Here is a 22759-nt window from a genome sequence, read left to right as displayed (position 1 = left end):
AAAGAGGATGAACCATCACTACCAGCTCTTTTGCAATGTAAGAACCTTTTCTCTGCAGTTGTTACTCACCTCACTCACAACAGACAACCAGGCTAGTTCCTGTTTACAAGCAAGTATTTAACAAAAAGAAATAGGAGAAGACTATGCAGCTTTCACACAGGCATCACTTTATTACATTTTTATGTCCAAGAACGTAAAGGCAGCTGGTTAACACAAACAGAAGCACTTGGGACTAATGAGAAGTCTTCTTTTTGATCATAGTTTAGATGTTGGCTAAAATTTGGGGCAGATTATTCCTAGTTATCTATCTCATTTAGCTCATGGCTTGTGGAAAGCCAGGTACCTTCCTGCTTCTCCAAAATTTATTATTTCTGACTTGCTTCTTCATGTCAGTGGAAGCAGATCTTAATCTTCATTAACCATATCCACACTGAGAAGAACCATTCTTTGGTTCTTTCTCCATGTGATTAGCTAGGACACCCATGTGGTGCCATTGGGGAACATTGATTGGAATTTCTAGTGTCTACCTACCAGGCATTTTAATATGCAGATGCCTATTGGAAAGGTAAACAGGCTAGTGAGGATCTGATTATTACAATCATTTACTGTCTCTAGGAAAAATTTGCATTCCTGCGTGACAGGATGGTGCAGCTTAATCAAAGAAATGGGATACAGTAGATGCTAAGTGATTTAAATCTACATCTCAAATTAGCTGTCTGGAACCTATAACTTTGTGGCCTAATACACCATGACAAGGCAATGAGCAAACTTACAGCAAAGATGACAGTTTGGTTAATCCAAATGCAAATCAAGCACATTTCTATATCTAATAGAAGCATATGGCACTATCTGTGTCACAAGTCGCACAGACTGGGGTGCTACTTCTTCCTACTCCTGGCTTCCTAGCATACATACTTCTTGAAATCTTTGGGCAGGTTGAGATGTCCACTGGCCAATCTGTAAATCAGTAACATCTCAATAAAATGTTGGAATACAAGAATGTGAACTCTCAGCAGGCATGATGTTTGAGCCTGCTCAAGTCCAGTTTCTGCACTCTCCACCCGCCTTCCAGATGTATAGAAGTCAGTAAAATGTCAGGTGGAGAATCTTTGTAACCAAATTTCAGCAGATTTAAACTTCATGCCAATTGGGAGTACATACTCTCATGTCCCAACATTTTACCAAGATGTTACCAGCTGACGGACCGGCTGGCAGTCATCTGATTCTGAACCCACCCTTTCAGTATCCCTGGTTTATAAGGCATTACAAAGTCCTCATACTGGCAAGTTTCAACACATTTATTTCTTAGTAACCCCTCTTCTTTCTGTAAAATGATAGAACAAACACGGCCCTGTCATTAATAACTTTATGGTGTACGTAAACTGGAATGTGACCTCCCTATGGAGAGAAGTTGATTGAGCCACCCATTTTCTTTTTGATGTCTTTATTGGGTCAAAAAGAAGAATCTAGATCTTTCCAAGACAGTTTGATTGACAGCTGTGGGGTCCAATGGCTGTACTTTAAATGACAGATAAACACAAAGCCAGCTTATGCATGTCCTGATTGAATATACATTTTAAAATGGCTGATCTTCAATAAGCAACCCCATGCATTATTTCTAATGTTCTTAAATTAAGAAAAAGGCAACATTGTGTCAGCCTTCCCCTTGCGTATCTTGGCAGCCACCCGCCCTTGGGTTAAAAAGGGGGGGGGGAAATAACATAGCAAAGTAACACAAAGGGACAGACTTGCAGCAGTAACAACAGAATGCAAGACAATTATGAAACCCACAGGTTCTGGCAGGATTTTCTTAGTTGCTATTTAACCCTTCATGTCCTGTCCAAATCAACACTGCGACACATGTCAGCTCTTGTTCATTGTAAATCTCCAACTGAAGCAAGTGGACAGTGCCCAAGGCCCCTGTACACTGTTCATATATCATTTGTCAAAATGTTACCAGAATTCAAAAGGCAGCCAATGTTATCACTGTTTTCTTCACTATGTAGCAATCTTTGCTGTTAATAACAGGAGGATCCTGTTCTGCCATATATATTTGCACTGAGCTGGAGTGATTGGTTGCTAATGAAAACATAGATATAGTGTGCATAATGGAAACCTGATGGAATGGTGAGAACTAGTGAGACACTGTTATTCAAGACACTTGAATACAAACTCTGCAGAAAGGACAGGCAGGGGAGGATCAGGGTGGAGTAGCATTGTGTATTAAAGAAGGGTTAAAATCCAACAAGCTAGAAAAGCTAGGAGGACCAGAGTCCTCCACAGAATCATTATGGGTAACAATACGAGGACCGAAAGGAAATGTGTTATTGGGGACATGCTATCGCCTTCCAGTTCAAAAAGCTTAGAGTGACCTGGAGTTGGAGAAGCAAATCAGAGGGGTGTCAAAGAGAGACAGAGCTGTAATAATGGATGACTTCAATTTCCCTCACATAGAGTGGGCAAATTCACATGCGGGTATTGATAGAGAGAGGCCAAATTTCTAGACATGCTAAATGACTGTGCTTTAGAACAGTTGGTCACAGAATCAACCACAGAGAAGGCAACCTTGGACTTAATTCTGTGGGGTGTCCAGGACCTGGTGCGAGATGTCAGAGTTGTAGGACCATTGGGGAACAGTGACCATAGTGTGATCCAATTCAGCTTATATGAGAGTGAAGCACTGCCAAGGAAGTCCAACACAGATTTTTGGACTTCAGAAGAGGAAACTTCTCAAAAATGAGGGGACTGGTAAAAAGGAAGCTGAAAGGGAAAGTCAGGAGGGTCAGATCACTCCATAAAGCATGAAACCTATTTAAAACCACAATAACAGAAGGAATGCATATCAAGAAGGAGGAAAGGTACCACCAAGTTCAGGGGGATGCCAATGTGGCTAACAAGTAGAGTCAGGGAAGCTATAAAAGGGAAGAAGACTTCCTTCAGAAAATTCAGGCCCTACCCAAATGAAGAGAACAGAAAGGAACATAAACGCTGGTAAAAGAAATGCAAGGAGACAATAAGGGATTCAAAAAGAGAGTTTGGGGAGCATATAGCTAGAAATGTCAAGGGGAATAATAAGACCTTCTTTAAATATATCAGGTTAGTAAGAAGTGGGGTCCCCTAGGGATCTGGTGCTCTTTATCTTGTTCATAAATGATCTAGAAGTTGGGATAAGCAGCGAAGTGGCCAGATGACACTAAACTGTTTAGGGTAGTGAAATCCAAAAGAGTTCATGAGCCACCCTGAGCAGTAGTATACTGGAGGGGCAGGGTAGAACTATTTTAAACAAACAAACAAACAAACAAGCAAACAAACAATTATGAGGAGCTCCAAAAGAATCTCTTCAAACTGGGTGAGTGGGCGACAGTGTTTGATTGACAGTTGCAGTGGAGAGGCCCCTGCTGGTGGAAAAGGGAAATCTCATTTAGAATACTGGGGGAAGGCAAATGGCAATTGTGGGAGAGGGATGCTTAAGATGGTTGAAAGGAAGATAAAGGAAGATTGAGAAAGGGAATAAGGAGCTGAAAGCTTGTTCTAGACTTTATATCTTGAACTGAGGGACTTTTCTGGTACTTAGAGGAGTTGGCTGCAAGAGTGGCAGCTGGTCCAGATTGCCCTCTGAAGTAAAGCTGGATCTTAGTTCAAGGTGAACTCTGAAGAAATGATCAAACTAAGTAATGGGGGGAAATAAAGGAACAAGCTAGACACCATTCCCAGAAGACTACAGCAGGGGAAGATAGAAAATAACTGTTTCTGCTAATGTTTGTGTAACCAGGGCTGAAGTAACCATTAGGCATGAGCACTGCTTTTAAGTACTGTGATTAAGTACAGCTTGAATTACTGTGATAAAGCGAATAAAACTCTTGTTGTTTCATTTCTCCAAGAGCTGTTGATAATTCCTCCCCTATGTTATCTAAACTGAAAACTCTACCATGTTACTACAGAAAAGGGGAAGAGAATATTCGATCAGTATCTCAGAGAACATTGATCTCAGATGCTGCCACCACTCCGATTTTTGGAAATCTGAGTGGTGGCAGCAAAAGAGTTCCTTGGCACAGGAGGAATTTGAACAGGGCAGGCCTATTGCTGCAGAAGTACCTAATGAGGTTCAGGTGAATGCAGGATAAAATTACACACTAACTCCTTCTCTTCTATTCTAGTGCAGTGGGGTGGATGGCCTGTGTCCTATGAGCTGCCAGGATGATGTAAGTTGCTAGGATTTTGTTATTTTGTGTAGCTCTATAAATCAGTGGCTTGGAGTCAGACTATGAAACTTTTCCTTATTCTCTTTATCCCATAAGAATCTTGTGGGGCAGGGTAATTATTATTCTCCTGTTGTTTTTTGTTTGGGTGGCTTTTAATTTATTTACAGATGGTAGGGAAGTGAGACTAAGATGCAGTTACTTGTTCTATAACTCCTTTGTCCAACAGCCAAATTGGATGTAATAGGGTAGACATCTGGATGTCTGCCCCATTCCCTTATACAGTTGATGTGGGAATGAATGTATCTTACATGAAAAGGAACACATAGGATAAGGGGGCAAAACCCTCTGTGTTGCATGGCTTTAAGACCGGGCTTCTCAGACCTGGATCCCCGGATGTTGTAGGACTACAACTACCAGCATCCCTAGCAACAATAGCTGAAGAGGACCCAAGTTTGGGAACCCCTAGTCCAGCTCTGAGAAGTGAGCTAAGCTGGGCTAAAATTGCTTAAAGCAAAGGATTGTAGGGAAGTAAGATGGATGAAGAGACTGGGTTTTCTGCCCTCCTTCATAAACTCCTGTTGTGTAAATAAATAGACCCCACTCACCCCTGCTTTATACGTAATGGGACAGACCTGTGGATGCAATACACATGGGCATCCAGACTCAACTAGTTTTGCCCAGTTTGAACCTAGGAGCTCATATATGGTTCACCTTCTTTTTATCCTCACAACAACCCTTTGAGGTAGGTTAGAGTGAGAGAGGCTCACTGACCCAAAGTCACTCAGTGAGCTCCATGGCGGTACAAGAACTGAACTGTGCTCTTCCTGATTACAGTCCAATACTTTAGGCAGCAATCCACAAAAATAAACATCTTCAAAGTCCCCAGTCAGATGATTAGGCAGTTGGAAATAGCAAACAGTAAAACCTCTAAGGGTTCTATAAGGAATGGAAGAACTTTGAATCTTATTAACAATTCTAGAATTGATTTAGAATGGGGTACTGCAGTTGAATAATTGCAGTACCCCATTCTCTCCAAATGCACAGTGAATAACAGGAGTGTCACAAGGCTTAGTTAATGTTGATGAAAACATACTAATCTAAGAGGATGAATGTGACCATGTGAACACTGTTTGTGTGTCTGAAGTTACTTTTTAAGTGTTCTTCACCTTGTAGTAATATGCTACAGTGTTTAGTTTGTCTCAAAGATGCTACGGAAACTGCAATAGACAGAACAACTTCCTCTCAAGGAAGCTGAGTAGAAGAGGACTCTGGGATATCTTCACATGAGTTCACTTAACATGAAGTTCACCTCCTTGTGGTGGAAACAATTACTAATGTATTACCATTGGTTGAAATTTGTAAGAGAACCCCAAAATGGCAGGGGCTCATATATAAGGCTATTAGCAAAAATAGAAGCAGAATCCAAGCATCTAAATGTGCATGCCAGAGACCTGCATACTAGGCAACATTGCCTTTTTTTAAAAAAACTGCATTTTCCTTAAATATTGCCTCTCTCTTCTCTTCAGAATCTGAACTGCTTCCTCATTGACAATAATGGATTCATACTTGTTTCCAAAGTCTCCAAACAGGTAAGTATGTAACAATGACTGAATTAACAAATAACTAACTAAACACATACCTAAAAGCATAAAAGCAGAGAGTGGAAAGGGGAATTTTAAAAAGGAGAGGGAGCAAAGTTGAGAAGTCTACAATTTTATTTTATTTAGGTTTTAAGTGATGGAACTTCAGAGTTTTTTCCAGAGTAACAGTGAATACATTGGTGCACTTTGGCACTTTACTTGGTTATTTTATTTTACTTTTTAATTGTTAAATGTATACCCCACCTTTCACTGAGAAAATCCCCCGACTCACAATAAAATTTAAAAACAAGATTATAAAAAAGATACATTAAAATGTTTAGCTAAAAAATATAAAAACAAATCTGATTTTAAAAAATTAAATTAAAACACAAGCATAAAAACAGTACAAAATACAAGAAGCAGCAGTGGAGACAATCAAATAATCAGGTCCAAACCATTAAGGGCTTTAAAAGTCAAAACCAGCACCTTGAATTGGACCCGGAAATGAACTGGCGGCCGGTGCAACTCTTTCAAAATGGGTGTGATGTGCTCCTACCGGGCAGCTCCAGAAGAAACCCTAGCTGCCGTGTTTTGCACTAGCTGTGGTTTCCGGATATTCTTCAAGGGCAGCCCCACACAGAGCGCGTTACAGTAATATCCAGACGTGACGTAACTAAGGCATGGGTAACTGTGGCCAGATCTGCCTTCTCGAGAAAGGGACGTAGCTGCAGCAGTAGCCGAAGCCATGAAAAGGCACCCCTGACCACCTCATCCACCTGAGCTTCCAAAAGCAGAGCTGAGTCCTGTAGTACCCCCAAGCTGCGTACTTGCTCCTTCAAGGGGAGTGCAACCCCATCCAGAACCGGTAAAATCTCCTCATCATGATTGGCTCTGCTACTGACCAACAGTACTTCTGTCTTGTCTGGATTCAATTTCAGTTTATTAACCCACATCCAACCCATCACGGCCTCCAGCCCCCGATTCAGGACATCCACCGCCTCCCTAGGATCAGGTGACAAGGAGAGATAAAGCTGAGTGTCATCTCATATTGCTGACAACTCAGTCCAAGTCTCCAGATGACCTCTCCCAGTGGTTTCATGTAGATGTTAAACAGCTTGGGGGACAAGACCAAACCCTGCAGGACCCCACAGGCCAATAGCCATGGAGCCGAGCAGTAGTCCCCCAGCACCACCTTCTGGACCCTCCCCCCAAGAAAGGACCAGAACCACTGCAACGCAGTACCTCTGATTCCCATACTCGAGAGGCAGCCCAGAAGGATACCATGGTCGATGGTATCGAATGCCACCGAGAGCCGTTCAGATTGAAAAGAGTCCAGATAATCCATATCATCCAAGATCCTCTGCAGCTGTGACGCCACCACACGCTCTATCAGCTTGCCCAAAAAGGGCAGGTTAGAGATCAGTCTATAGTTGTCCGGGTTGGAGGGATCAAGGGAGGGCTTTTTTAATAATGGTCTTACCACTGCCTCCTTGAGGCACGATGGCATCCTGCCCTCAATGAGGCATTAATAATCACCTCCAACCATCTACCTGTACCCCTCCCTGGCAGCTTTTATTAGCCACGAATGGCAAGGGTCAAGAGCACACGATGTCCCCCGCACACTGCCCAGGATCTTGTCCACATCCTCAGGCTGCACCAACTGAAAAGAATCCAACACAATGGGACCAGATGGTACCAGAGGCACGTCTGCCAGAACTGCCAAAACTCTGGAGTCCAAATCCGCATGGATGCGAGCAAATTTATCTACAAGGTGACACGCAAACTGATCACAGTGGGCTGTAGATGATTCCTTCCCCCATTACCTGGGGGGATGTGTGCAGCAATGTCTTGGAACACGGAACAGCTCCGCTGGTCTGCACTGAGCAGATGCAATGAAGGCGGAGAAAAAACATTTCTTCACTGCCCCCCCACCCACCACAGAGTAGTCCCTGAAATGAGCTCTAGCCCGTGTTCAGTCGGATTCGTCACGACTCTTCCTCCAGCGTCGTTCCAGCCGTCGCCCGTGTTGTTTCATTGCCCTAAGCTCTGAGGAAAACCAAGGGGCAGATCAGGCTCCACCAAGCCTGAGAGGGCGTTTAGGAGCAACCATGTCAACAGCCCAGGCCATCTCTCCATTCCAGAGATCAACCAGGGCCTCGACAGGGACACCAGCTCTGGACACTGGAAACTCCTTGAGGGCCATCTGGAATCCAAGTGGATCCATAAACCTCCAGGGGCAGACCGTTCTAATCGGTCGACCACCCCTGCAGAGGGCAGACGGAGCAGTCAAACTAAACCCCACCAGATGATGATCTGTCCATGACAAGGGAGTTGTCTCAAATTCCCCCACCTCCAGATCATTTATTCCCCAGTTGGCAAAAACCAGATCCAGAGTATGTCCTGCCATGTGGGTAGGGCCCAATACCAACTGAGACAGGCCCATGGTTGCCATGGAGGCCATGAAATCCTGAGCCACACCCACTAGTGGGGCTTCAGCGTGGACATTGGAACCCAAGGCCACCTCTGAGGCCACCTACGAGACCACCCCCGCCAGCTCAGGTCGGGAAACTGAAGTGCAGCGGGGTGGTCAGTACACCAGCAGAATCCCCAGCCTATCTTGGAGGCCCACCCTCAAGGACAAACACTCGAAATTCTGAGATTGCCTGACCGGGCACCTGGAAAGGGGGAAGTTCTCTCGATAGATGACTGCAACACCCCCTCCCCGACCCTCAGGTGAGGCTACTGCATGATCTGGAAACCTGGAGGACAGAGCTGAGAAAGACCAACCGCGCCCAGCTCATCCAACCAGGTCTCCGTCACACATACCAGGTCAGCATGCTCATTCACAATCAAATCATGAATGAGAGATGTTTTCGCATTGATTGACCTGGCATTCAACAGCAGCACCCTAATCCTTGAGGGAGTGTTCTCAGAGCTCCCTGGGGTCAGAGGGTTGGGAGAAGAGCTGGAAAAAGGAACAGGCCTCAATTGCCTGGACCGTTTCCCCCTGTAATGGCCTGCCCAACTCCCACCACCATACCTCTCACCGCCATACCTCCCACCGCCATACCTCCCTCTGCCTGCTGCCTGTGATACTGCTGCCCCCACTCCATCCCCGCTTTTATGCTCTCCCAGAGACATCCCCTCAGCCTGACCAACCACAGCTCCTCTGTTTAGTAAAAAGAAGGCCCAGGACTCATGCTCTCTTCAAGCTCTCATGCTGGCCTCTCAATGGCAGAATTAGGAAGGTCTTCTGGGCCCCAGGCAGCTCGCCCCATGTCTGAGAGCCACAAGGACAAGAGCCCTTGGGCCAGAATGTCCTATATAGCAGCAGCAGCAACAGCAGGCCCCAGAGGAGATGACACACAACTGGAGGCAGAGGTGGGGCAGAGGCAAAAGAGCAGAGTTAATGCCCCAGCCCAAGCTGTTCCCTTCCTTCCCTTGGTTAGTCTGGATGACTGCCACTGTTGGTTTTCCTTTAGAGCATTTGCCAAGCCACAGTAAAAATTAGAATTTATGATAAGTTAGACTTTATGATAATGCACAAAACATGGCACATACAAAGGTGTACCAATGAAACTTGGATTCAAATATGAAGGCATTCCTAACATTCTCAGAAGTAAATATTATGTTAATTGCTCATAAATGCATATTTTGGGATGGTGTAGAAATAAACAACTTTTTTAAAAGTCTCACTGAGTTCAATGGGGCTTCCTTCCAGATAAGCGCTATTGGATTCCTTCTGAGACTTCTGAGAATGTTAGGAATTCCTCCTTATCTTAATTTGAGCTTTGTACGTGCCCTTTGTATATATCAAGTTTTGTGCTGTTATCACAAACTGCACAGGTGGGATTTGTTTGTTTGTTTTTTGTTTTGCTAAGCTGCTGTACTACTTTAGATTTCCACTGGATTTGACAAGAAGTGGCTTTTATGAAAATCTGTTCTCTGGAGCCGATCAGACAAGGGGAACCAGTTGTTATAGTGGATTTAGAAACATTTGTTATCCCTTGTACCTCTGGTGTTAGTCAGCCTGGCAGCCTCCATGTCTGCAGTTTCACTAGCTGTTCACAACTCCTGAAAGCTGGGGAAAGTGTCCTCCACATCCTCCCTTCATTGCTGAGGATTCACCTTTTGCATTTTAATACCCTTGGGGAAGCATTAAAATAATGCTTGCTCCCCTCCCCCCCACCCACAAAAGGTCTTCTCCTACTGTATCAGCCACAGATATAAAACAGCCTTATGGGATTAATAATTTTGCCAAGTACTCTAAAGAGTAGTAGTCCAGTCAATGGCAGGGGGGATCCCAAAATTTTGAAAATCAGCATTGATGTTGAGGACACTGTTGTAAGTAACATACTAAAAGTCCTGATTGTTACAACTTGAGCATTGGTCACCATCTTGGAAAAATGGCTGTCAAAAATCATTTTTTGCATCTCTCTCTCAAACTGTTGCTCTAATGTTAAATACGAAAAATGTTAAATATAAAAATTCTAGAGCATCACATTCTCTATACAAATGTGGTGTTCAGTGTAGATTTCAACCAACGGTTTTGCTGTAAAGTGAATGTTTTTGTGGAACACTTCTTTATAGCGGCTGCACCATACCTGTTTTTTGTCTGCAGCTCACTCATATAAACCTTTCCTGCAAAACCAAACTTAAATATAATTAAATAACATGAAATTTACTGTCAGTCACAAGAGGGGGGTTCCTCCATCTTTTTTGCTATGTGATTTAAGGAACACATGGAGGACAGAGTGCATGCAGTTTGAGAAACATACCTCCTACACACTCATTTCCACACAACCCAAGAAGAAGAGTACCAGCGTATATTTTTTAATGTGGTATCCCTATTAGGCCTAATCCACAAGTTGCAATTTTTTTAAATAAAAACTTATTTTATTCACAGTATAGTTTGTACTGGGAGTATCCAATTCATAACTTTGTTCAGGGACATCACTTTCCTCTAAACCAGAATGTTGGAAGTCAGTGACAATGTTGGACTTGCCTTCTTCATTTTTAGTTTCAGATGACTGAAGATGTGTAGTTGTGTCATATTCTGGTCAATATCATCTTCCCCTGCTTCAGAAAAACCTGGTGGGTTTTTCTTAAGCCTAAGGCATGAGAGGGGTTCTTTGATTATTTGCAGGGCTTCAGATTAGTCCCAAAATGCTGCTTTTATAGCAGCAGCTGTTTGCACCTTGCTGTTCTGCTGGGACCTCAATAATCTGCTGCCTGAGCACTGGTGGATTAACTAGTGCATAGGCAAGATAGGTACTTGCCTACAGTGGCAAATTTTGAGAGGCAGCAAATTTTGGGTGGGGTGGGGTGGGGGTCGGGGCAAGTTAAATCTTTTTAAAAACTTTTTTAAACCACCGCTGTGTAGTGGAGATGGTGCCGGAGACAGGGGGCGACCGGTGGAGGGTGCTGCTGGCGGTGGTGAGGGGAAACTGAGGCAGGGCAGTTGGAGGCAGAGGTGGTGGCAAGAGCTCCTTCCATGCAGGTCAGGCCATTTTTGGCCCATTTCAGTGCTCTCTGCACAGCCTGCTAACTGGGCAAAGAGGCAACTGGTCGTATCCATCCACAGCTCAGCACCCCTCCAGGGACTGTTGCTGGTGTCTGTCTTATGTTTCTTTTTTTAGATTGGGAACCCTTTGAGGACAGGGAGCCATTTTATTTTTGTATATCTATGTAAGCTGCTTTGGAAACTTTTTGTTGAAAAGCAGTATATAAATATTTGCTGCCGCCATGCGGAGGTGGTTTTTAAAGGTTTTTTAAAAAATTAACTTGCCCCACCCCCAGCAGAGATGGACCTATGGAGCATGGTATGGCACTTTATTTCTTCTGTTTTTTTGTCTTTTTCTGACTTGTCCTGCCCTCCAGGAACCCTGCTAACTGGGCAAAGAGGCACCTTTTACCGTGGTGATTCTCTTTACTTAGCAGGGGAAGAGTAACTGGCCCTATCCACCCTCAGCACAGTACCTCCAGTGACTGTTGCTGGTGTCTATCTTATGGGTTTTTTTAGAATGTGAGACCTTTGGGGACAGGGAGCCATCTTATTTATATATTATTTCTCTGTGTAAACCGCCCTGGGCCATTTTTGGAAGGGCGGTATAGAAATGGAATTAATAATAATAATAATAATAATAATAATAATAATAATAATAATAGTAATAAATATAATTCACCTCAAAAACCCGAATGCCATTTAACAGAAAAGCAAGAAGAACTAAAGCAAAAAATAACTGAGCACATGAACCAAACAAGCACCAGGGTTCGACTTCCAGCTCTAAAAACAGTTGCCAAAAGAAAACTTGCTCAGGCATTAAAAGATGTCAATGCTGCACTTGCAGAAATAACAACCAATAATTTACAAGAAACAAACCAACTAATGTACAGTGCAGCAACAATAACAACACAAGAGCTCGGATATAAGATCAGCAAAGAAAATTAAAAATTGGACTGCGCCAGGCGACGATGAACTGCATGGCTTTTGGCTTAAACACCTAACAAGCCTTCATAAACAACTATCAAAACAGTTCAATCACATTTTGCAAGGAGGTGATATTGAACAATGGCTAACAACTGGGAAAACTCATCTCATCATGAAAGACCCAGCAAAAGGTGCAGTTCCAAGTAATTATAGACCGATAATCTGCCTGCCAACCATGTTCAAATTATTAACTGGAGTAATAGCAGATGAAGTGATGCAACACTTATTAACTAACAAACTGCTTCCAGTTGAACAGAAAGGAAATTGTCCAAACACCAGAGGCACAAAAGACCAGCTGCTGATTGACAAAATGGTTTTAGAAAATTGCAAGAGAAGAAAAACAAATCTAAGTGTTGCATGGATTGACTACAAGAAAGCCTTTGACTCATTGCCTCACTCATGGATAATAAAATGTTTAGAAACAACTGGCGTCAGCAAAAACATTCAGATATTTATAAAAAGAGCAATGAGCATGTGGAGTACACAGTTAACAATCAATGGTGAGACACTTGGACAGGTTAGCATTAGAAGAGGCATTTTCCAAGGGGACTCACTATCCCCTCTGTTGTTTTTAATCGCCATGACTCCACTTTCACAAATACTAAACAAAACAGGCCTCGGATACCAAACATCTAAAACATCAAGTCGAATCAACCATCTGCTGTACATGGACGATCTGAAGTTGTATGGAAAGTCCCTATCAGAAATCGAATCACTGCTAAACACTGTCCGTATATTCAGTAGCGATATAGCAATGGAGTTTGGACTAGACAAGTGTGCTGCATTAATAATGAACAGAGAAAATATAACAAAAACAGAAGGAATAGAACTGCCCAATGGAAGCAAGATCAAGAACCTGGAAGAGAAAGAACATTACAAATACTTGGGCATTCTCCAGGCTGATGACATTGCACACTCTGAAGTTAAAAGAAAAATTGGAAGTGAATACATCAGGAGAGTTCGAAAAATCCTCAAGTCCAAACTCAATGGCGGGAACACCATACAAGCCATAAACACCTGGGCTATACCTGTTATCAGATACACTGCAGGAATAATAGACTGGACCCAGGCAGAGCTAGAGACGCTAGATCGTAAGACCAGGAAAATCATGACCATCAATCATGCTCCGCACCCCCGCAGTGATGTAGATAAGTTATACCTCCCTCGCAGCTCAGGTGGAAGAGGAATGCTGCAAGTCCATCAAACAATAGAGGAGAAAAGAGGCCTTGCAGAATATATAAAGGACAGTAGATTCACTTAAAATTGTCAATAATGAGAAACTATTCAACACGAATGGAACAAAGCAGGCCTACAAGAAAGAACAAGTCAAGAACCGAGCAGAAAAATGGAAAAATAAGCCCCTGCATGGTCAATATTTGCACAATATAAGTGGAAAATCAGACATCACCAAGACCTGGCAACGGCTTAAGAATGGCAACTTGAAGAAAGAAACAGAGGGTTTAATACTGGCTGCACAAGAACAGGCACTAAGAACAAATGCAATAAGAGCAAAAGTAGAAAAATCCACAATCCACAACAAACAGCAAGTGCCACCTTTGTAAAGAAGCAGATGAAACAGTGGACCACCTAATCAGCTGTTGTAAAAAGATTGCACAGACTGACTACAAACAAAGGCATGACAAAGTAGCAGGGATGATACACTGGAACATCTGCAAAAAATACAAGCTACCTGTAGCCAAACATTGGTGGGACTATAAAATTGAAAAAGTTGTCGAAAATGAAGATGCAAAAATATGGGATTTCCGACTACAAACAGACAAACATCTGCCACACAATACACCAGATATAACTGTAGTCGAGAAGAAAGAAAAACAAGTCAAAATAATCGACATAGCAATACCAGGGGATAGCAGAATAGAAGAAAAAGAAATAGAAAAAACAACAAAATACAAAGATCTACAAATTGAAATTGAAAGGCTGTGGCAGAAAAAGACCAAAATAATCCCTGTGGTAATTGGTGCCCTGGGTGCAGTTCCAAAAGACCTTGAAGAGCACCTCAACACCATAGGGGCCACAGAAATCACCATCAGCCAATTACAAAAAGCAACTTTACTCGGAAGAGCCTATATTTTGCGACGATATCTATAATAACCAACAGTATTGATGATGGAATTCAGCCATCCCAGTCCTTGGGAAGGACTCGGTGTCTGGATGGAACAAACCAGTCAATAACACCTGTCTGACTGTGTAAACAAGAAATAATAATAAAAGATAGAACAGTCTTTTAGAAGTGCTGCAACGGGGGCACCCCTTCCCTGTGAGGCCTCGCACATACCCAAAGGAGATTTAGATGCTCTATGTATCAGAGCCTGGCTGCATGCAGGGATGGGGGAAACACCAGGTGCATGGGCAAATCTTTAAACCCATTCAGAATTCCCAGGTCTGGCCCAGCATTGTGCCATATGTAGATCTGCTGGTGTGTGGGATCTTTACACCCATTTAAAATTCCCAGGTCCATTCCGGCGTTGTGCCATATTTTATCTGCTGATGTGGGGAATTGTGGGAGAGGAGAGCCCCGATCTCCAGGGACCCCAGGAGAGCGGAGTTGCCATTTCGGGGCACAAGCAAGGGTACACATGCCCACATGGGCAGATGGACTGGCAGGGGGCAAGCTTTGACAGCTATTTGGCAGGAGTCGCCAAGGTAGGGAGAGCAGTTGCCGGGGTACCCATCCCCACGGTTTCCCTCCATACAGCAACCTGGCACAATATGGAGACCCAGTGGCCTGACACTCTCATAACAGAGTGGTCTGTGAGAGAAGGGGTTGTTTGGTCATCACACAGTATTAGAGATTTTGCTCGGCGATTCTCTCCCTTCCAGTGTTCCCTCTAAGGCATGTGAATGCATGTGTGCTCACAAGTTTTTTATGTCCACTCAGTTAATTTTCTATCCCATTCAGGTGGAATCAAGAAGCTCGCACTCTGAATGCACACATGCTTTCACACTGCCTTGACTGCCACCCAGAACAAAACTCATTCCGCACACAGATGAAAAAAATGAGAGAGAACACTACACCTTTCCCCTCCCCTCCCTTCCCCTCTGTCACTTCATCTCATGAGTTGTGAGGGGGTGTCCCCAAGGCCTGGCACTTTCTTGAGTGAGCGTGGTCTGCTTTGGGCCTGCATCCATCCTCATTGCACATGAGGAATCACTCTTTTCACTGAAGCAATGCTGATCCTGTTGCCAGGTCCTGTTCATGAGTAACCTAGGGACCACAAACCCTAATGGGAAGGGGCTGGTCTCCCCTTCCCCAACCTTTCTGTGGAAAAAAAATAGAACTTGGTTGCTCAAGAATCCCTGGTTGGAGCTGCCTTTTAAACCCCACCCTGAGTAACCCTCCCCCCCCCACCATTTGTTTCACTTCTGGTGCTGTGATGGGGCAACCTTCTTATGTTGCCACCTGGAGTGTTTGTGCTTGTGAACGTACATCATTGTTGCTTCATTCTCGGGGAGTGCTCGCCCTATCGTCCCACCCCCTTTCTCTCCTGCTTGCAAAGTGCGGGGAGCTAGGGACAGAGTAGGATGAAGGAATGCCACGTGTGTGACTGTGCTGCTTGGCAGGCTGACAAGCTTGGGATGGGACGTGGCAGTGTCCCTGTTGCCGGGCACCTCCATAGCTGGATGGGTGACAGGAGCGGTGGCACTGCTGCTCTGAGAAGTGGCTAGTGAGAAGCGCTGCAGCCATGGAGTGCCTGTATTCCCAGGCAGGTCTGCGCCACCGTCTCTATTGCGGTTTGAAAATCTGCACGAAACTGTGGTTAGGGTGGTGTCAGGAATCAGACGTAACGTTTCAGCGGCCAAACTGGAGGTCTTGGTGGCAAATATTTGTGCAAACCAAAGATTCAAATTGGAGTCTGGCGAGGCAAACCACAGGTTGATTTTGGCTTAAAACCACAGTTTCATGAATTCAAACGTAATTAAGTTCCAACCTCTGCCCTGTTTAACTCCAGTTTTATGTTCCATCTGAATTCAGCCCATGTCTGTTTCACTCCTGGTACCCCCTTGGCTATCAGATTCAGGTGTCGAGGAGTGGGGGGGAGGCCCTGGTCTCCACCTGTTCTCACATCAAACTGTATGCAGTTTTCCCAGCAGGAGTATTAATCTCTGTAACAACATGAGAAACCATCTTTAATTCAGACCAATCCTCCATCCAAACCACTTTAAATAAGAAGGAAGGGTTGACAGACAGGCAAGGAGATGGAACAAACAGGAGAAAGCATACCACAGTCATGGGACAAGATGGAAAGAAACAACTTAAATCTACAATGCGGCAACAACAGCAGTTAGGGGAATTCTAGTGTGTGGCAGTACTAGGAATAAATTAGAATTATTACAACAAAGCAACTTCTACCACAGTCCCTGTGTGGGTTGGTTTGCCACCACCTGTGTGCATGCACTTGCCTTGGAGGGAAGATGGTTATAAGAATGACTCTCTGAAGCTATTCCCATGATCCCTGGAAAGCAGGCTTAGCCCACTTTCCAGGGATCGTGGGAACCACCGGGCTCACAGGCGAGCCCGGTGCTCCCAAGGCAGCTAGCCTGCCTAATTCCCTCTCCCCTTCAATGAGGTTAACAGAGCAAGCACTCTGTTAACCTAACCTTTTTGCTCGTGTGTTGCCATGGCATGCGGCAACACGAGTAGACCCCCAGCTGGGAGGCTGCTTGCAGCCTCCCGGGCTCGGGGGTCTTTCCAGGATGACCCATGCACTTGCGCGGGGCATCCTGGAACTTCCGGGGGCTGCATGGCCCTCAATCACCGCAGCCCCCGCTGGCTCCGTGATGGAGCTAGCAGTCGTGCTGCCGATCCAGCTGCCCAGGGCTGCCTTTTGATCATCTGCAGGGAGACCTGGAAGAAGCTCTTCTCACCAATCGTGAGAAAAGCTTCACTGTGTTTCATTTTAAAGTAACTTCTGCTTTTCCAAGAGGTTTTTCAGTGGCTCCCCTAATACTCTTTGTAGGTTTTAACACACTCCTGTTTCCATTACTGGTGGGGAAGGGCATCTGCTTTAGGCAAAGCTGTGCAAGGGGTATTTCCTTAGGTCTCTCTGACCTCCTTTTTCTACTTAGGTCAGTTGTTTGTTTAAACACTCAGGTTAAGTTTGTTTGTTTCATTGGAGGTGGGTGGAATACATATATTTGAATGCACTAACTTATACAGTACCAACAATTAGCTTTATTCTTCCATAATAACTGACTCATCTTTAGTGTTCTGATTCACCCAGTTCTTTTCTCCCCTGCTGGATTCTATTTACACTACCTTTTTCCTTTGCTCCTGTCAAGTGATGATTTTGCCAGTGGTGTCCTGGGTTTGAATGAAGGCCATACCAAGTTGCAGTTTCATTGCAGAAAGTTTGGAAGTTCAAGGCAACCATAGGATATGAAGAATGGCCCTGTTTTTGTAACCAAAGAGCTATTGACTGGACCAATATGCTTGTAGCCTAGATCACAAACCAATTGTATTAGAGTCGTCTGCTTGGGGACAAACTGCACACATTGTTAGTCATGCCATTAGCCCTAGGGCGCCCCCCCCCTGATATATTAAATAGCACACAGGGGGGTCTGGATTGGGATCATGGTGGGGGTAGAAGGACATTAATCCTACCCCTGACTCTGATCCAGATAACACCCACCATGCATGCTATTTACTGTGGCTGACAGACTGTGCAGCATCACATGCACCTTGTGACATAATGTCCGTGCAGTTGTGCAAGAGTGCTATTGCACTATGTTAGAAAAATTGTGTAAAATCATTTGCTCAATTCCTGGTGATTGGAAATAATGGCTGGCAATTGTGCAACTGTGGCTGAGCGATTTTTGTGTGTAGTTCAACTGTGTGAAAGTTATGTTGCAAAGTGCACATAATGTAACACCACACAGTGTGTCAGCCAGTAGAAAAAAATCTTTCATTGGAGTCAAGAGGAGATTTTGTTTTTCTTAGGTAAATAGCATGCACAGTGGTAGGGGGATGATCTAAATTGGGACCCCAGCAGGATGTTCCGATTATATATGCATGTGCCCATGTGCGCGCGCACACACACACACACACACCACTATTTACACCAAAATGAAGAAGGCATGCTAGAGCTAATTATGTGACTTAATGTCACATGTCATTTGGATCTAAGGCAATGAGATGAACTCCAAGCTGTATTACTTCCCTATTTTCAACCTCCTCTTTTTGAAAAAGGCTGATGAATGTCTGGGGACACTGAGATGTTCTCTTTTTCAGGACCCAGAAAATCTGAGTTTAATGACTTGGGCACAGTACTAAAGCAATTATTGTGGACCTCAGCCAATGATCAATGAACTTAAAGAGAATAACTCTCATGTTTGGGGGAATAATATGACGTCGAACAAATTTTTGGAGGAGTGTGGCCCCCACCTCCAGTGATAGATTTGTTTAACAGTTTTTATTTTGGCTGTAAATACATTTCAGCATGCACAATGACTCTGCAATATATATTTTTTAACAAATGCCATGATTATGATGCTGCTTTCATGTGCAAATACTGTTGATTTTGCATGCAATGAGCTCTGAATGTTATTACTCAAATGTAATAACAGGGGGTTGAGTTCACATATAATGCAGAACCTACTTGCAAAGTTGGTAACTGACTTGTCTATGAGTGTCTGCACCCATGCCAAGGCAGGAACCTGAGGTTCACTCAGGGCTTCAAATCTAGATGTGTAACCAAGATTTGAAGTTGGCTTGCCAAACCAAGTTCTCTTCCCACTGAGAACTTGATATGCATTATATCTGAACCCATGCTCTTCATGAAGAACCTCTACTTAGTTCCAGGCGAGCCCACCCACTTTGCCATCAGGACCAATGGCTCCTGATGAGAGATGGTGCAAGGCAGGCTGGGATAGCATCCAGGGCCTCACTGGGAGGCCCAGCCAGGGTTGTATCTCTGTAACTTCCAGCAAACCAAGATATGAGATTGTCTGTAGCACTGACTTCAAGTTCCCTCCACATCTCAGGCTGGGGGGATTTTGGGTTCCGCATGTGTTTACCCAGCCATAGTATTCCTGTTTGAAAGTAAAGATGTAATAAGGAAGAAGGAGATGGTTCAGAACGGCAGCTGGTGTGATTTCCCACCCCCTTTGCCCCAACAACAACATCACAGGGAACTAAAAAATGTACAAAAACTCAGCAGGAAGCCTCTCCCATCTTTGGAGATTCACCAAAGAATTTCAAAGAATAAAGAATATGAGGAGATTTGAGCAGAGTATCTAGGAACGCAATTATTCCCTCCCTCATCATTCTTGATGATGGTCCTATAGCACATTTCAGGTATTCAGAATGATTTGTCTACATTCTCTCGGTAAGCCTTCCCAATATATGCTATCATCCTATATTGTAGGTCAGTATTGTTCAGGGGCGTAACGATAGGGGGGGCAGGCAGAGCACGTGCCCTGGGTGCCACTCTGGTGAGTCACATGGGGGGGGCACCATCGCCGAGTGCAGCAGAGCGACGCCGAGGCCTGCCGTCTGGCCCGGCGTCGCTTCCCAACTGCACAGGCGCGCATAGAATGAACTGCGCAGGCGCGCCTCGCAGTTGGGAAGCGACGCCGGGCCAGACGGCAGGCCTCGGCGTCGCTCTGCTGCACTCGGCGATCCGCCCGCCACCGCCGCACTCACTCCCGCCACCACCGCACTCACTCCCGCCGCCGCCCGCCACTGCCACGCGATCTGCCACCGCTGTGCTCACTCCGGCCAGCCCAGGGGGGCGCAGGTATGTGGGGGGGCGCAGGTATGTGGGGGGGCGGGGGGTGCAATTTCAGGGGCAGAGCTTGCCCTGGGCACCGTTTCCCCCCGTTACGCCTCTGGTATTGTTGTATCCTAATGCAAATATCGGGCTGAGAAATTATGCTTTGTCTAAGGCCACCCAGTGATCCTTTGGGTGAGGTAAGATGTGGACTTCATTTGCCTACCCATTATGTTCTCCTGGTCTGTAAAAACAGCCTGAGGACAAAGAAGAGCATCACTTGCTTCAAGGGTTTGTTTTATAATTGTGGTAATAAGTAAGTACTTCCGCATGTAATAGGAATGGATTAGCTGCAGTTATTTTATTTTATTTTTAAGCTGAGGAAGCTTATCACTAACAGCTTTTGCTCTTTTATCTTTGTGTCTCCCTGTGCTTGCAGATTGGAAAGTTTTTTGGGGAAGTGGATGGCTCTGTTATGACCCAGCTCCTGAACATGGGAATGTTCAGACAGTAAGTGGCAGCATCTCCTCTTTCAGAAAGGAAACCTGTGGAAGCAAAATGTTCTGTCCCAGCGAGCGAGCATTATTACAGTTACACTTGATACAGTCTGCCAACAAACAGCAGAATAAGGAAAGTCATCTCAGTTCTTAGGGCTGGTATGCATATATATATTTTTCCCCTGCAGCTGTCCCCAGGTAGGTTCTTACATGGACAAAGGCAGTGTATGAACAACATGACCATGAACAGAACCAGAAGAGACTCTTTGCGGCAGCTGGGGAAAGTATTGCCACAGTCCCAGGAACTGCTGCTGACTACATCCAGTTCACACACCATGAGAGCAAATACTCAGTGTTATGTTATTACTCACACTCTGAATAGACATGTAGAGAGATGGCAAGAAAATGGTGAAAGATGCATCTCTGTGCAATGTGGAGACTGTTGAAGAGAGGGCCCTACCTTGCCACAGAGACATGGGAACCACCTTTCTGCGGTGGCTTCTGTGCCATTCATGTGCCGGACTCGGGCCTCTTCATAGCATACCACTGACACTCGGGAGCCAAGAACCACATGGGCAGGGCCAACTGCACAGGCCTTTCCCACCTGATCAGGGCCTGCCCACATGGTTCTAGGCTTTCAAACACGTTAACAGCAGCATAAGAAGAAGCCACAGCCAAGCAATTCCCAGGCAGCTGATGTAATAAAAAAAGGGGCCCTGAGTCAGCATTAAAAGTAGCATTAAAGATTGGACCGTTAGACAATGAGAGAGTGAAAGGGATTATTAAGGAGGATATGGAGGTTGCAGAGAAGCTAAATGAGTTCTTTGCGTCCGACTTATTGGCAGAGGATACTGAGCATATATCTGTTCCTGAACCAGGCTTTTGGGGTATGGAGGCTAAAGAACTGAGTCAGATAGAAGTGACAGGAGATCATCTTAACTATCTGGAAAAATTAAAAACTAACAAATCGCCAGGGCCAGATGGCATCCATTCAAGAGTCCTTAAAGAACTCAAATGTGAAATTGCTGACCTCCTTGCAAAAATATATAAATTATCCCTACAATCAATAAATTATCCCTACAATCAGGCTCTGTACCGAAGGACTGGAAAGTAGCAAATGTAACACCAGTTTTCAAAAAGGGATCCAGGGGTGATCCGGGAAATTACAGGCTGGTTAGCTTAACATGCGTTCCAGGCAAATTGATGGAAAGTATCCTCAAGGATAAAATTGTAAAGCACATGGAAGAACAGGCCCTGCTGGGGGAGCACTAGCATGGCTTCTGCAAAAGTAAATCTTGCCTCACAAACCTGGAGTACTGCGTACACTTCTGGTCACCACATCTAAAGGAGGACATTGTAGAACAGGAAAAGGTGCAGTAGAGGGCAACCAAGATGATCAGGGGCCTGGAGCACCTTCCTTACAAGGCAAGACTACAACACCTGCAGCGGGGAAATGCTTGACTAACAAGCAGAAGGTTGCAGGTTTGAATCCCCACTGGTATGTTTCCCAGACTATGGGAAACACCTATATCGGACAGCAGCAATATAAGAAGATGCTGAAAGGTATCACCTCATACTGCATGGAAGGAGGCAATGGTAAACCCCTCGTGTATTCTACCAAAGAAAACCACAGGGCTCTGTGGGCGCCAGGAGTCAAAATCGACTTGATGGCACACTTTACCTTACAACACCTTGGGCTTTTTAGTTTAGAAAAAAGACAACTGAAGGGTGATATGATAGGGGTCTATAAAATCATGCATGGTGTGGAGAAAGTGGATAGAGATAATTTTTTTCTCCCTCTCACATATTACTAGAACCAGGGGTCATCCCATGAAATTGATTGCGAATAAATTTAGGACCAATAAATGGAAGTACTTTTTCACACATAATCAACTTGTGGAATTCTCTGCCACAAGATGTGGTGACAGCCAACAATCTGGATGGCTTTAAGAGGGGCTTGGATAACTTCATGGAGGAGAGGTCTATCATCGGCTACTAGTCGGAGGGCTATGGGCCATCTCCAGCCTCAGAGGCAGGATGCCTCTGAGTACCAGTTGCAGGGAAGTAACAGGAGGAGGAAGGTCTTGCCCTCAATTCCTGCCTGTAGGCTTCCAGGAGCATCTGATGGGCCACTGTGTGAAACAGGATGCTGGACATAGATGGGCTTCCTTGGGCCTGGTCCAGCAGGGCTGTTGTTATGTTCTAAAGATCCCAGGAGTCTGGCCAGTTGTGGCTGGAACGGCCCATCCATGCAGTTGGG

General features: G+C 44.8%; 1 protein-coding gene across 7 annotated transcripts in view; it reads left to right on the top strand.

Annotated features, from left to right (window-relative positions):
• The window catches only part of CACNA2D4 (calcium voltage-gated channel auxiliary subunit alpha2delta 4), a 301745-nt gene that overhangs the window by 248374 nt on the left and 30612 nt on the right, over nucleotides 1-22759 (top strand). For all 7 annotated transcript variants that reach the window (XM_053255008.1, XM_053255007.1, XM_053255006.1 and 4 more), the window contains 3 exons: nucleotides 4158-4202; nucleotides 5729-5791; nucleotides 20442-20512. In XM_053255008.1, coding sequence (XP_053110983.1) covers nucleotides 4158-4202; nucleotides 5729-5791; nucleotides 20442-20512 — 179 coding nt within the window. The remainder of the gene's footprint in view (nucleotides 1-4157; nucleotides 4203-5728; nucleotides 5792-20441; nucleotides 20513-22759) is intronic.

This window comes from Hemicordylus capensis, chromosome 5 (assembly GCF_027244095.1).
Source record: "Hemicordylus capensis ecotype Gifberg chromosome 5, rHemCap1.1.pri, whole genome shotgun sequence".
Taxonomy (NCBI): Eukaryota; Metazoa; Chordata; class Lepidosauria; order Squamata; family Cordylidae; genus Hemicordylus; species Hemicordylus capensis.
The sequence above is the reverse complement of the archived record's forward strand: the minus strand, read 5'-3'. Positions and strand labels throughout refer to the sequence as shown.